General features: G+C 56.7%; 2 protein-coding genes across 2 annotated transcripts; one reads left to right on the plus strand and one right to left on the minus strand.

Annotated features, from left to right (window-relative positions):
* Positions 1–226: 226 nt before the first annotated feature.
* SGCA (sarcoglycan alpha) lies at positions 227–8,898 on the plus strand (the record flags this gene model as incomplete). Its single annotated transcript, XM_082860905.1, has 9 exons — positions 227–327; positions 1,204–1,326; positions 1,430–1,584; positions 1,777–1,849; positions 2,192–2,390; positions 2,817–2,979; positions 3,880–4,088; positions 4,290–4,316; positions 8,718–8,898. Exons 1-9 carry the CDS (start codon positions 291–293, stop codon positions 8,896–8,898), a joined length of 1,167 nt encoding a protein of 388 aa, XP_082717031.1. The 5' UTR covers positions 227–290.
* On the minus strand, positions 5,024–5,551 carry LOC309975907 (histone H1.9-like; the record flags this gene model as incomplete). Its single annotated transcript, XM_082861257.1, has 1 exon — positions 5,024–5,551. The coding sequence occupies one exon, from the start codon at positions 5,549–5,551 to the stop codon at positions 5,024–5,026; it is 528 nt and encodes a 175-aa protein (XP_082717383.1).
* Positions 8,899–15,117: the final 6,219 nt, after the last annotated feature.

Here is a 15,117-nt window from a genome sequence, read left to right on the forward strand (position 1 = left end):
AAGCCATTAGGGTTTTAAGGGGGGCCTCAGGCAGTCAGGTTGATGGTTTAGAAAATATACTCTGGCCCTAAGAAGGGGATGATTGGAGGGCCCTCATCCTGTGAGGAGGGTGTCCACCCTAGATTTAGTGCCTGCTCTGGGTGGGGAAGGGGAGGGTCCCGCTGGCTGAAGCCGGGCCCAGCTGCTCTGGGACATCTTCCCGTCCTTCCCCCTCCCTCCTCCCTCCTCCCTCCTCCCTGCTCCCTGCTCCTGTCTCTGTCACTCACAGGCAGGGCCAGGTTGGGACAGCCATGGCAGCAGTGCTAATCTGGATTTCTCTCCTTGTGGGTAAGTTGGGGTCTTCTTCAGGGGAGAGGTCCAGGTTGGGGGGGGTGAGAAGTTCCTCAGGGGAGGGGTTGGGGGTCGGGGTGAGGCAAAGGCCACAGGGACTTTGGGGTATAATTCCACAGCAGATGGGGCTCTAGGGAACTGGGGCTGGGAGCTGGGATATGGGGTGCTGGCTGGGAACTCTGAGGGGCAAGGTGTCCTAGGCTAGGCTGGGCCTAACTGCACAGGCCCAGAGCGCCATGGGCCCTTTAATGGGCTGGCTTCTTTCTGGGTCCAGGCTAAATTTGGCCCTGGGAGAGTGTGAGGGTCACTGGGGCAAGTCCTCTCCCTGGGGCTCTGGGCTCAGGCTCCCCTTTGCTCAGCTCCTAGTGGCCTCCAGTGTGGGCCCTCTCCCCTCTGTATATTAGGGGAGGCGGGTGGGGGCCCCAGAATGGCTACCTGCCTCCTCCGAGGGGTCCTTACCTCTCCCTCCCTCCAACCCCCTCCAGCCTCCCACAGTCAGCTTGGGGGTCTTTTCCAAGTGCTCTTAACACACACACACACTTGCACACACAGACACACACTCACACACCCCACACCCCTTTCAGCCAGACATCAGTCCCTGCCCATTGTGACCCTCAATGGAGGCCCAAAATGAGGAGTGAGGGGCTTCCGTGAATCCAAAGCAAACTAAGGTCTGGGTCTTGTCACTGATTAAAGTGTGCGGCACAGCCAGGGCCCCAACCCATCCTGCCTGGGAGCCAGCAAATCCATCTGCCTCCTCTCACACATGTCTCCACTCCCTCAGGGCCACTAGGGGCTGGTGGAAAAGGGGACCTTATTCCCTGGCCAGGACTGAGGCTGGGCCGTGTGTCTGGGGGTCGTGGGTCCCCACAGGTCTCCTGGCAGGGCTGGGGCGCACCGAGGCCCAGCAGACCACCCTGCACCCGCTCGTGGGCCGCGTCTTTGTACACACCCTGGATCGCGAAAACTTCCTGCACCTTCCTGAACTCGTCGTCTGTGAGAGGGGCCTGAGGGGCACCGGGGTGGGCTGGGGGCGCCTGGCCCAGGGCTGGTGAAGGCTCCTCTTGTGTCTCCAATCCCCTCTCCTCCCTTCCGCCAGCTGTCCCAGCCACCGTCCCTATCACCTACCACGCCCACCTCCAGGGACACCCAGACCTGCCCAGGTGGCTCCGCTACGCCCAGCGCGGCCCCCACCAGCCTGGCTTTCTCTATGGCGCCCCCACCCCAGCAGATCGCGGACGCCAGGTCATCGAGGTACCAGTAGGGGCCCCAGTGGGCTGTGTCGCTTGCAACAGGGACCCGGCGTTCACTCATCTACGTGACTCACATGCCTCTAATTTGGTGGGCTATCTCAGTCTTCTCCCGCCAGGCCCAGCCGCACCACCCGGGGTTAGGGGTTAGGTTCTCTCCTAACCCCACCTCTCAGCCCTCTACCGCATCCTCCAGGTCACAGCCTACAATCGGGACAGCTTTGACACCAGCCGGCAGAGGCTGGTGCTGTTGATTGGAGACCCAGAAGGTACCGCCAGCCCCGCCCCACCCCTACCCCACCAATGCCAGTCTTGGGGGATCTCCCCTGGAAGGCGGGTGTAGAGTGAGTAGTGGGGAGCAGGGCACCCTGGAAAGACTCTGGAGTTGTATTCTCGGCTGCTCTGCTGATAGACGGTGGAGGCTTGGGCGAGTAATTGAGGCTGTGGGTGTGGAGGAAGGGCGTTTGAGGCCTGTGATATAGGGGGTATTAGGGAAGAAGGAAGGGAGCTGAGGGGATACGGGGACCAGCTTGGATGGGGGGAGGCTTAGGAAGGATCCACGCAGGGCTGGGGGCTGGGTGCGGCCTAAGGTGCCCACCTGGCCCTCCCAGGCCCCCTGCTACCATACCAGGCTGAGTTCCTGGTGCGCAGCCATGATGTAGAGGAGGTGCTGCCCTCGACACCTGCCGGCCGTTTCCTCACAGCCTTGGGGGGGCTCTGGGAGCCAGGGGAACTCCAGCTGCTCAACATCACCTCTGCCTTGGACCGTGGGGGCCGAGTCCCCCTTCCTATCGAGGGCCGCAAGGAAGGGTAGGCATGCAGCCCAGGAGGGCTTCCTGGAGGAGGGGGCAGCTTGCCTTATGTCTAGGCGGTGGGCATAGAACATGGGTCTCCCTAACTTCCAAGTGGGGCTTTACCACTTGCACGCTCACCGTGCTCATCTTTACTTCCCAGCATCACATCACTGTCCACTTCCTTCTGGCCACCCCCTCATCTCCTCCCTCTTGCCCTTCCTGGGCCCAAACCCTAGTTACCCTGAACTCTGCACTTCCTGGTGCCCATAAGGACATGATAGATCCATCCATCAAAGGACATTCCCGGGGGCCAAGGCCCCAGAAGATGGGTGCTCTGTGTACTCTCACCATAACCCCAGATCTCAGGGTGACCATAACCCTCAAATCTCCAGTGCCCAGTGATACCCCCAATTTTCTGATAGTGGTTTCTGTCTGGGCCCAGGGTATACATCAAGGTGGGCTCTTCCTCACCCTTCTCCACCTGCCTGAAGATGGTGGCATCCCCGGACAGCCAAGCTCGCTGTGCCCAGGGCCAGCCTCCACTGCTGTCCTGCTATGACACCTTGGCACCTCACTTCCGAGTTGACTGGTGCAACGTGTTGTTGGTGAGGAGGGACCCTGGTTCTAGGGGTGGGGGCGGGGCATGGCCCCCATCACGGTCTCCTCCATCCCCATCCCATCCCATTTCCGTTTCTTCAATTATCTACGCGCGCGCGTGCGCACACACATGTTCTACCTTCTTCCACAAGAGGGCAACAGAGCCCATGATCCAGACAAGGGATCACCCGCTCCTGGAGCCCCAGCTGTGCCCAACGGAACAGCTAGAACAATCACTCCCGCAGGATGGTTCCAAACTCCTTTCTCCACCTGGGGCCTCTGTGTGACAGCTCTATTTTCCTCTAAGGTGTCACAGCAAATTGGCCTAAAATAAGGGACAGATAGCTCTCACCCCCATGTTATAAACCCAAGATGCTCACTACTGCTCTTTGGGATATTGAGCTGAGGGGTCTAGGGTCCCTAGAGATCTTATTCCCAGGGCTAGGAACCCTTCCTGTGACTTGACCGACAGCACAGGCAGGAACTGGTAATCAACATTCTTGAGCACCTGCCATGGGCAATGCACTATGCAATCAACATGTTTTATCCTCACAACCACCCAGGAGACAGGGACCACTATTAGCGTCCCTACTTTACAGATGAGAAAACCGAGGCACCTAGGGGTAAGTCATTGCAGCATAGCACTTGTCTGAAACAGGATTCAAACCCAGGCAGTCAGACATGAGAGCTGTGCTCTAACCGTTGTGCGGTCCTGCCTCTCCTAGAATTTCTTTCCTGGCACCTAGACCAGTGCTTGTTCTGCTCGGTCACATGAGCTGGGGGAGGCCAGGCAGGAGGAATCCCTGCAGTTGCATGGAGCAGGTTGGCTCCAGAACTCCTGCCCTGCGCCCTGAGGTTCTCTGTGTCTGGCCATCCACTCCTGGGTCAGCCCTGGGCTCTCTGAGCAGGTGGACAAGTCAGTGCCAGAGCCGGCAGACGAGGTACCCACGCCAGGTGATGGGATCCTGGAGCACGACCCGTTCTTCTGCCCACCCACCGAGGCCACAGCCCGAGAATTCCTGACCGACGCACTGGTCACCCTCCTGGTGCCCCTGCTGGTGGCCCTACTGCTCACCCTGCTCCTGGCCTACGTTATGTGCTGCCGGCGGGAGGGACGGTGAGTGTGGGGGCTGAGGGCAGGGAGGGCACTGGGGCTGGTGCTCACGTTGTGGGATTCCTTGTGGCACTGGTGCCACGTGGGGACCCAGATCCCTCAGGGAGCAGAGTCCTCAGCCAGGAAGGGAGGAAGGGCCCCTTGCCTGGCCTGGCACCGGGAGGGGCTGTGGATAATAGCTAATCCCCTCCCTTGTTCTTCCAGGTTGAAGAGAGACCTGGCCACCTCTGAGTGAGTAGGGGAAATCTGGGGCTGGGTGGGAGGTCTCCTAGACTGGCAGGCTGGACCCTCCAACCTCCACGAGCAGCAGACAAGCCAAATTACTCTGGGAGATGAAGCTACCCTCGGCCTGTGCGCTCCAGCCCTCGGCTGCTTGGGCGCTGGGCCCGACCTGTCCTGGCTTGGTTTTCTCATTTTCTGGCCTCCATGGAGGAGCCTAAAGTGGGACAAGAGAGGAGACCTAGCCAAGCTTCAGGGATCTGCTGCCACCCTGGGAGAAATTTTAGAAGCAACTTTAGAAAGCAACTTAAAAGGCTTCCAGCGCGTGCACGTGCGCGCGCGCGCGCACACACACACACACAACCATGATTCGCTGGGAGTCAGACACTTGGGTTCTAGGCTGCTTTCTGCCACACAGTTACTGTGACTCTTTCTGGCCTCCGTTTCTTCACCTGCAAGATGATGCGGTTGGACCAGCTAATATCTGGGTGCTTTCAATCCTTCCAGCCCTTCCCAAATCTATCTCACTCTTATTTTGCCCAGGTTTTCCCCACCCATGGCCTTCCCTGTCCTCTGTGCCTCCAGACCTCTTTCTGTCCCTCTCCCTTGAACCCCAGAGATTCCAGGAGGCAGGTGTGAAATGTTAGGCTCCTTTTATCCCCACTGCACTGAGCCTGTGGCGGGCCTGGCAGCCCTCCCTGCTTGCCCAGCCTTCCTGGTTAACTGTGGCAGCATTTGGCCGCCCTGCGAACCCCCTTGGCGAGCTTCTTGTGCCCCTGCTTGGAGCCCATGGGCAACCGGCGCTGCCCAGGCCGGCGCTGCCCCGACTGCCACTGCCGCTGCCGTTGCCGTCTCTTTGCCTCGGGCTTGAACTTGGAGGCATGCTTGCTGGCCATGAAGACGGAGCCTGTGGCCCCCTTGCCTGTCACCTGCTTGAGTATGCCCTTGTCCACCAGCCTCTTGAGTGCTCGCTTGAAGCGCCAGGCGCTGCGGGTCATGTTGTAGCCGCTGGTGGCGACGGCCTTCCTCAGGGTAGCCAGGGACACGCGCCTGCGCGCCCCCTTGCTCGCCATGACCCCCAGGATCACTTTGGATATGTTGGGCTTCCGGTGGGTTTTGGAGGAGGCGTGGCACCCAGTCCCTCTCTCGCTCGGGAGTCCGGACGTGCTGGCCTGCTGGACTGCACCCAGGGCACTGTTTGAGGCCAAGGGCCCAGATGGGGGTGGCAGCGAAGTGTCTTTCTTCATCTCTTCTTGGGGCCAGTGAAGGGAACTGGGTGCGAGGACCTCCAGGATGGTGGCTGGAAGTCTCCCCTGAGTTACTCCTCGGTGGAGGAGGTGCGTCCCAGTTCCTGGTTCCCTCAGAGGCTTCCTTGTAGGGCTCTGGCCGGAGCCTTGCCCTCCCTGGGTGGCCAGAAGGAGGGCTAAGGATGGTCACCCACGCTGGCCTCAGCAGAGCTGTGCCTCAAGTGCAGAGGATGGTAAGGTTATCCCTGTGGTGACCTCAGGGGAGCATTGTGAGGTCACCAGAATCTTGTGAGGGTCACAGGAGCCCCGTTGTTCCCCCCTGGGTGGGGCAGACGCCAGGTAGTGTGGGCATCTGACATGCCAGGGAGCCTGGGGAGAAGGGCTGTGGCCGAGTGAGCCAAGCAGGTGGACCCACGGGGTGTGTATGTTCTCGCCAGCTGACTCTAGGGCGCCTTAACCCCCCCATTTTGACCCCACCATATAAATCCATTGGGTTAAACAATACATTTTTAGAATCAGAATTATACCAACATTTTTGAATTTTTATGGGGAATAAATGTCCCTGAGTGAACATAAATGTAATTCCTTGATCTATCTAAGTCGATTTAATTCCTTGATCAACTTTTTACACAAAGCAATGAAAAAGATTTGCTTTTTTTCTGCTTTCATTTTTATTTGGTAGAATTTTCCCCCACTGGGATCAGTGATTTTCTATGTAAATTTTACAAGGAGGATTTTATTTCTTAATTTGGGGGCCTGTGCCAAATTTGATGAGTGTCCTCTCCTGCCACTGCGGGGATTCTCTTCTGGTCAGTTACTTCCACCAGGTCTGCCTTTCCTGGGTCAACTTTCTAGCTCTGCTGGTGTCAGGAAACTATGCTTCCTCCATCAGTTTCGAGTCAATAACCAATTTTACCCTGTGTGCGCGGGCGCGCGCGCAGTATCAGCCCTTGTTGGTTTGGATTTTGTGTTGATTTATTTCTACAAAATCCTATTTTTTTTCTTTCTGCCTGTTCAGGTTCATTTTTCAAATGATCCAAAATTGTGATTCTGCTGCCTGTTTTTCACCTACGTCAGATTTTATTGGTCAGAACATCCTCTAGCCCAACCTCCAGCCCAATGACCCTCTCCTGTGATCTGTGTGTCAGAATCAGGGCTCAAGGGGCTGTGCGTGCATGCGTGCGTGCGTGCGTGTGTGGAGAGGGAGAATGCCTGCCAGTTGGTTTTTCTGCCCAAGTGCTGATGTGGAAGGACTGCGGAGGAGGGCACCGCGGGTCTGACTTCTGCTGCTGCTCTGGAAAACTGTCCGCAGAACGTTTTTCCACCTGTGTGTGTTACTAGAGTAATGAGACCCAGATGTGGGGCTGGGAGTGGGGAGGAGGCCCATCAACTAAGGCCTCCCCCACCGGAGGGATCAGTACCTGCCAGGCTGCCTCCGCTGCCACACGCTTCCTGCTCCCGTCCCCTCTCAGCCTCCCCTTGCCTGCTAATGGAAACTTGTGTTTTGGACAACTCTGCTTGCCAAATTCCAGACTCAATAGCTCATCTTGACCCTCCCCGGCACATTCAGTAGGAAGCTAGAAAAACTTTTCTGTAGTCCGATCTCTCAGGCTCTAGCTGGAGTCTGTGTCCACGACTTGAGACACGGGCATGGGTAGGGATCATTTCCTCCTCCCAGATTTGATCAGTGATCCAGCAGTAAGTAGGATTGCTTCCACCCTGCCTGGGGCCCCCACCCCTTTAAGAAAACCAGTTCTTATTGTCTGTACTGAAAAGTCCCTGTTGTTTGTCTGACCCAGCAACCAGGTAGTCTGGGAAAAGGTCTCCAGGCTGAGCCCACAAATGTGGGTGGGTTCATGTAAAAGGGCTCGGAAACATCCTTCCCCTGGAGGCCAAGTTTATCAGTGGGCCTACTATAATAAAACAGCACCAACGATAATAATAGCAATGGAAGTCTCCCCACAATAATAGCTATCTTTTGCTGCATGCTGACCAGTAGATGTAAATGTTTTTTCTGCATCAACTCACTTAATTCATACAACAACTGCATTACAGTCGAGGAAATGGTGACACAGAGAGGTTAAGTAACTTACACGGGGTAACACAGCCAGTAAGCAGTGGAACTCACACTCAGACCCAAAGCAGGTTCTCATGCTTAACCACTGTACTACCCTACCCTACTTCTCAAAACGAACTAAAGTTGCTCCTGGACAGCAGAAAGCAAGCCCATGAGAACGTCACATGAGAACGAGGCTCAGTCTTCTTAGGGGAAACTGGAGCTAGAGCTCAGGTAGGACTTACTAAAGGGGGTGGTAGTCAGTCCTTTGGGCGCTGCTGGGGCTTCCAGTCCGGTGAGGGTGGGACCTCATTCCAGCCTCAAGGAGCCTTGGTCCGAAACACAGACAGGAAGCAAGACTCTGTGTGTGTCTGGAGCTAAGCAATGCTGGGGACAGCCTGGGGCAGGGTGGGAGGGGGTCAAGTTACAGAGGGAGTGGAGCCCAGGTCTGAGGGTCCAAAATATAGGCAGTCAAAGCCCAGCAGGAAAGAACTTGGGCAAATCTAGGAAAAGGTGAAGGAGGTAGATTTGCCAGACTAAGATGGGGATGACGGGGAGGGGAGGGAGGTTCGGTGCTGGGAGAGAATATTAGAAGAGGGAACTGATTGCTAGAAGGGACACAGGGGATCACCATCAGAATATAAAAACAATATAGAGCCCAGCAAACACTGGCTTCTGGTAATAAATACCACTGTAGGTATCTATTCATGTCTTAGTATCTCAGGAACTCTTACCATGTGCCAGGCACTTTTCTAAATACCCAGCCTGCATTTTCTCATTTAATCTCCAAAACAATCCTAGGAGGTAGGTTCTATTATTATCCCCATTTTACAGTTGAGGAAACTGGAGCACAGAGTGGTTAAGCAACTTTCAAAGGACACATAGCTTTGAATCCAGGATGTCTGCACCCAGACCCCATGCCTCAGTCACTGGACACTAAGCTGACACCATAGAACTTCCTGTTTGTCCTCCCCCACCCATCCCGTGTGTGTCTCCCCACACATTGTAGGTGGGGAAGACTTCAGGGTGGCTCAGAGATAATGCCAGGCTGGACCCCAAAGTGGGTGCTGACTCCCAGAGCTGATGATTCTGCTGGCCCTGTGTCCCCAGTATCCAGATGGTCCACCATTGCACCATCCGTGGGAATACAGAGGAGCTGCGACAGATGGCAGCTAGCCGAGAGGTGCCCCGGCCACTCTCAACCCTGCCCATGTTCAATGTGCGCACAGGCGAGCGGCTGCCCCCACAAGTGGACAGCGCCCGGGTGCCCCTCATCCTGGACCAGCACTGAGGGCCCACACAGGTGGGTCCGGCTGGGCAGTGCCAGCCTCTTTTCTGGGAGTAAGGTGGCCTCCGTCTCAAGGCTAGGGCAGGTGAGGGGGCGGATGGGAAAGGGCACACAGACCTGTCTGCCCCTCCGAGGCAGTGGTGGGGGGTGCTCAGCAGTGCCAGGTGTGTGGGCCCCAGTGCCAAGCACTTGGACTCAGAGGGTCAGGGTGGGGAAGGCAGGAGAACCGGGGCCTGGTCCTCGCAGACCCCCACTCTCTCTTCTCTTTGCCGCTCCAGTTCCAACCCTGGCCTCATCCTCCCTTCTCTCCCCACTCACAGAGCAGCCACGACCCATGGCCACATCCTTCCTTCTGACTCCAGCTCCTGTCCCAGTGGACCCCAGGCTTGGAATAAGCAGAGAGATGAGGATGGGATGGGATGGGATGAGGGTATCTGGGATCAGGTCGCCCAGAATAAAACCTGCTGTTCTGCTCATCTGTTGCTGTACCTTCCTCTCAGCAGCCTCCTTCCCAGCCCTCATTGCCTCTACTTCCCTTTCTGCCTTGGGGGAGCCCTTCGAGGGAGCCAGGAGCTGCCGCCTTGCCCTCTGGACTCTTGGCACTTGGCCGTATCTCAAATTATCTGAAAGTAAGAGCGAAGGACCTGCATATGCAGCCCTGATGTTAATCCTCCCATGAACCTAATGGCGAGGGATACCTGGATCACCATCCCCATTTTATAGACAAGGACACTGAGTCCGAGAGACAATGAGTGACTTACCCAAGGTCACAGAGCAGGCAAGTGGCAGAGCTTGCTTTCAAACCTGGCATGTCCACCTCCACGCCGCCTTCTGGAGGGTTGAGGGGCTCTGGAAGCAGGAGATCCAGACTCTCACCCATCCAAATCTCCTGGGGGGAGGTCCCTTTGGGAGTCATAACCTAGATATGGAGAGGGGGTTTGGGTGCAGGACCCTGAATCAGTGACCCGGATCAGCGACCCCTCCCGGTGCGCTCCTCAGGGACAGGGGCGAGGTCCGCAGGACGCTGCACAGCCCTTGTTGAGCTTGGGGTCACCAGCTCAGCTTGGTCCCCACGTGAGCGCTGGAGAGACTGGCTGACCAGGAAGCGGCCACAGCTTGCTCTTCTCAGGTGGCTGCAACCAAAGCAGGCCGGCTCCACCCCTGCCCCTACCAGCCAGGGCACATCCCGTCTCACATCTCATGCTCCCTGGGGAGGACAGGCCAGGGACCAAGCCCCAGAGGGGACCCAGGTAAGGAGGGGGAGGGAGAAGCAGGGCCTTTTGGCCCAGGCCCCTGACGCCGGGGGCAGCTCCAAGAGAATACAGACAAGCCCACCCTGAGGGCTCGCCACCCCTTTCTAAGCCCCTCACACTAGGCCTGGGCCCCACCCGCTGTCCTGGAGCTGATGCTTAATCACCCCTTTTCCCCGTGTGTGTGTGTGTGTGTGTGTGTGTGTGTGTGTGTGTGTGTGTGTGTGGAGGGGGAAGGTAGGGGGGATGCATGGGAGTTTTCTCTCACCTGGAGGCAAGGGCAGCCCCCAGTCTAACGGTGATGCCCCCAGAGCCAAGGACCCCAGAGGAGGCCGAGTTTCTGAACACTGCATCCCGCTCTTCAGAAATGTATAGGCAAGGGGGTCATGAGGACCCCAAGTTGCTCTCCTTCCTCTCACTTCCCAGAATCCCCACCTTCAAAAAATGTCCTGAATCCATCCACATCTCACGGCTTCCACAACGACCTTCCCAGGCCAGCTCCAGGGTCTCACCCCGGACCCCCACAACAGCCTCCCTGTGGCCTCCCTGCCTCCTCCTTGCCCCTTCAGTCTCGCCTCCAACACCAGTTGGGCCCATCCTTTAACAAGAAAAATCAGGGAGTCTCGCCCCTCTGCTGTCAACTCTCCTCTGCCTTCCCGTGACACCGAGAATAAATCCACGCTCTTGGCCAGGCGTAGAGACCCCGTCCACCCCTCTGACCTCATCACCACCCCTCCCACTGCTTGTGTGCCCAGCCGCACTGCCTTCTAACACAACCCTGTTTCAGGGCCTTCGACTCGCTCTTCCCTCTGCCGGGGACCCCCAGTCCCCATGTCCACACAACTTCCCCTTAGTGCAGTCATTCTGGCCTCTGCCCAAATGGCAGGTCTTTACAGAAGCCTTTCCCCTGCTCAGAGAGAGCCCTCTGCCCAGCCTCCGTGCTCTCCCATAGGATGTGCCCTGTAGGAGCGCCTTGTTGGGGTCCGCTTTGGCCCTAGAATGTAAGCTCCAGGAGGGCAAGATTCTGTGTGCCCCCAGGGGGTGCAGCGCCCGCACACAGCAGGCACGCAGGAAGGTTGCTCGGAAGGAATGTGAAGGGAAGCCATCAGGTCTGGGCCACTCCGAGCTCTTAAGGAGGTTGCTGCTCCTCTCTGGGCAAAGGGGGTGAGGTGAGCAAGGCCATTGCTAACGTTTCTACCATTATCTTGTGGGTGCCTCCCCCTTCCCTGCTGGCCACCCCACACCCATTAGTTAGTTAATCCCAGAAGCATCTGTGGACGCAGGAAGAGGCTCCGAGCTCGCACCGCGTATGTACTCAATAAACGTTTGTTGGCTGAAGAACTCTTTAGGTAACAACCCCCAACCACATGGGCTTTGCGACTTCTCATGTGCAATTTCCTTCCCCCGGGGCCCCTCATCTGGCTGAAACCTGGAGCTGCACAGAATCTGCTCAGATTGGAAGCTCCACTCGGTCAGCTGGCTGTCTGGGGTGGCTCCTCCCTGATCCCTGCCCCCCACCCCGTGAGCAGGGGACCGCCCTCTCCGAGTCTCACGCTCCCACCCTGGGCCTAGGCGCTCTTCCTGTGCTGCCAGGACGGGAGAGTCCGAGGCCCGCGCCACGCTTCCCTTTGCTGCGCGACTTTGCCTTGGGATCCTGGCAGCGCCTCCCTCCCAGCTCAGCTACCAGGAGCACACGGGAGCCTGGCTGCTGGCCGGGAGGAAGTGGCCCAGACAGGGGCTGGGGGCATGGCATGACTGCGGAGGACAGAGAGCTGTGCCTGGGCTCCCAGCTCCCAGCCACGCTGGCAGCACGCGGGGAAGGCAAGGGGGCAAGATTCCACCTGGCAGTCACACCCCAGTCCCTCACCGCCGAGGACAAATAGCTGTTGTGTTCCCCTCCTGAGAATTGATCGCCTCCAGTGCCACGCCCACGATGCCCACAGGACCCAGCGTCTCCACCTGTATCCCAAACACAGCCCTCGTGCGTGGCCTGACTCTAGATGGTAGCTCACCACCTCTCAAATTGGTGAGAAGGCCCTCTGCTACCAGGGGACACAGGGACCCCTACAGCTGGCCTCAGCCCCCACCTGCACACTTCTTCCTTATTCTTGAGATATATGCACGCACACACTTAGACCCCGTGTTATAGAGAGCTCCGTTGGTGTATCTGCTGGGATTTGGAACCAGAGAGAGCAGGGTTCCAATCACAGCTCTGACATTTTACTCACAGATATTAATTATAACTGTCTTGAGGCTTTTGTGAGAATTTGGGAGAACTAGGTGAGTGCCTGTCATCTGGCAGCTCCCGAGAACGGAGACTTTATGACACACAAACATGCACATGGTCACCCCAAAACCAGAGGTCTGTGAGATCTCCCTGTCCCCTAAGATCCGGATTAAATGGACTCAATTTCCATTCTACGAAAAGTTCAAGCTCTCCCTGTGAATGAGGGTGGAGCTTGAAATTCACCTGCTCATTGGCGCTGACCTGCTGTCCGATCCCGCTCTGTCTGGTAAGGCAGCTGCTGGCCACCTGTGGCCACTGAGCATTTGAAATGTGACTTCTAAACTGAGATGTGCTGCAAGTGTACTGATGAAATGATGATATTTGGGGTTATATGAGGTTAAATAAAATATCTTATTAAAATTAACATCCCCTGTTTCTTTTTATATTTTTAATATGGCTGCTAGGAAATGAGAAATCACGTGTGTGCCTCACTTTGTATTTTTATCGGGCAGTGCTTTTCTTCTTTTTTTAATTTTTAAATTAAATTTATTTTTTTATACAGCAGGTTCTTATTAGTTAATATTTTATACATATTAGTGTATATATATGTCAATCCCAATCTCCCAATTCATCCCACCACCGCAGTGCTGTTTTCATGGTCCTTCCTGTATCTCCACTTCAGATCGACCCAAACCCAGAACTCAGGCACTTTCCAGAACACCTCCTCACACCAGGCCTCTGCATGTGTCAGTTTTCAGAAACCTTGAGGAGTGGCAGGCCTTTGCGTCACAGCAGTGAAGTCACCTAGCACTTGAATATGTGGCCTCCTTGTTCTAAAATGTGCTCTGGTCCCCACCCTACCCCATTTTCCTTTTCCTCCACTGTCTTACGCAGAGAAAACCCCACTCTCTCCAGCACCCATGTGGACCAAACTCACCTCCCTCCGGGCCTTGCCATGCACATCCTCTGCAAAGCACTGGACCTCTGTGTGTGTAAGGGCCTGATTACCCTCCGAGACAAGAGCCGTCCTTCTTCCAGGGTCTTGCTTCCTGATCCATGGACATCTTATAGCCCTGTTTGGTACCCTCTGGAGCACACACCTGGGAGGAGACACAGAGACACAGCTGCTCACCCGCACTAGAGCCCTGCGGCCCTGGACTTGAGGATGGTGCCCCACCCCTCCAGCCTCTCCTCATTTCCCCCACACTCCTCTCTGCTCTACTGTCCCCCTTTCATCCTCGTCACACAGACTCTCCTGTGCCCTCTGTCATGCCTACGTACACACGTCTCAAATGCCTAGGCCCGTCCCTCAGGTCGCCATCTGTGTGTGGAAGCAGTCCACACGTACACAGACCCCCCACCGTCCCCCCACCCCCACGGGTACAGGGCCCCTTTGGACACCGACGCAGTTTACTCCTAGGTGGGTGGGCGCATTCTCATCCGCTCAGAGGAGGCCGGGGGAACGCACCTCGCTCTCCCTCCTCCTGTGGGTCTTGGCTTTGAGAGCCCCACATCCAGCCCCACCGGGCCTTGTGTGCCCCTGGCCTGAGGCGCCCACGCTCAGCAGGGAAGCCCCTCTCAACCTCAGCCAGCTCTGCCTAGGAACGTGTTGGGGGCACCTGGGGAGCCGACAGTTAAGGAGCTGGAGAAAAAAGAGGAAAATCCGCCACGTTTCGGTTATAGAGCATCCTGCCAGGAGATGGGGTCGAGCCCGAAATGGACCCACGATTCCGAGAGAGAGAGCAAAAGGTAAAATATCCAAATGAAGCCTCCTCTCTTTCTAGAATGTTCGGTCTGGATTGGACTGAAAAATCAGCCGCAGGAGCATGACCCATTCCTTCACAGAGAAGCAAGTGTGAGCCCACGGAGCAGCAGGGTGGGAAGTCCACGCTGTGCCTCCGTGCAGGCAGCGGGTCTGGGCAGCTGTATTTAGGGCAGCTGTGATGTCAGCGGGGAGGAGGGCTCGAGTTGGGAATGTGATACAATGGCCCCTTTGTCCCCCTCCCCTCCTGTCCTGCACACACTCTGCAACCACATTCTGGCCCCAAACCACATGACACAGGCGGGGCTGCACAGCGGGGCTCTGCCACCACCACCGCCCTGACACTCGGCGTCACCTGGCGTGCCCTCATACGTGCGCGTGCACACATTGCGCGTGCACACACGTACCCACGTGTAGAGTTGTGCATATGCAGTGAGAGGTGTAGTCCCTCCTTTACCGTGCTGCCCAATACGCTAGCCATGAGCCACAGGTAGCTTTTAAAATTAATTACAATAAAATTTAAAATGGAGTCCTTCGGGGGCACTGTCCACATGTCATGCGCTCTATAGCCACGGTGGCTAGTGGCTACCGTACTGGACAGCAGATAGAGAATGAGTTTATCATTGCAGCAAGCCCAAGCCTAGCGCCTTCCACACCGCTGGCTGCTTGCACACAGGGCCTGGTCTGGATGTGCTCTTCCACACAGGGCTGCTTGCACACAGGGCCTGGTCTGGACCTGCTCTTCCTCTCACACGTGCTCACTCCTGTTCACAGCGACGTCACACTCCACACGCTCACCTAGAAAGGCCACCTCTTGACCTCATGGTCTCTCTCTTCAGTCTCCCGGGCATCTACACCCAGACTTGCACCCAGCCCTGCGTCTCAGCCCCTGGCTTCCAGCCTCAGCCAGCTCCTCTTAGCTTGGAAAGAATAACAGGGTGGAAACATGACAGCATGACAGTGGCACCAATGTCTGGTCTTAA

This window comes from Leucopleurus acutus (assembly GCF_964270905.1).
Source record: "Leucopleurus acutus genome assembly, chromosome: 19".
NCBI lineage: Eukaryota > Metazoa > Chordata > Mammalia > Artiodactyla > Delphinidae > Leucopleurus > Leucopleurus acutus.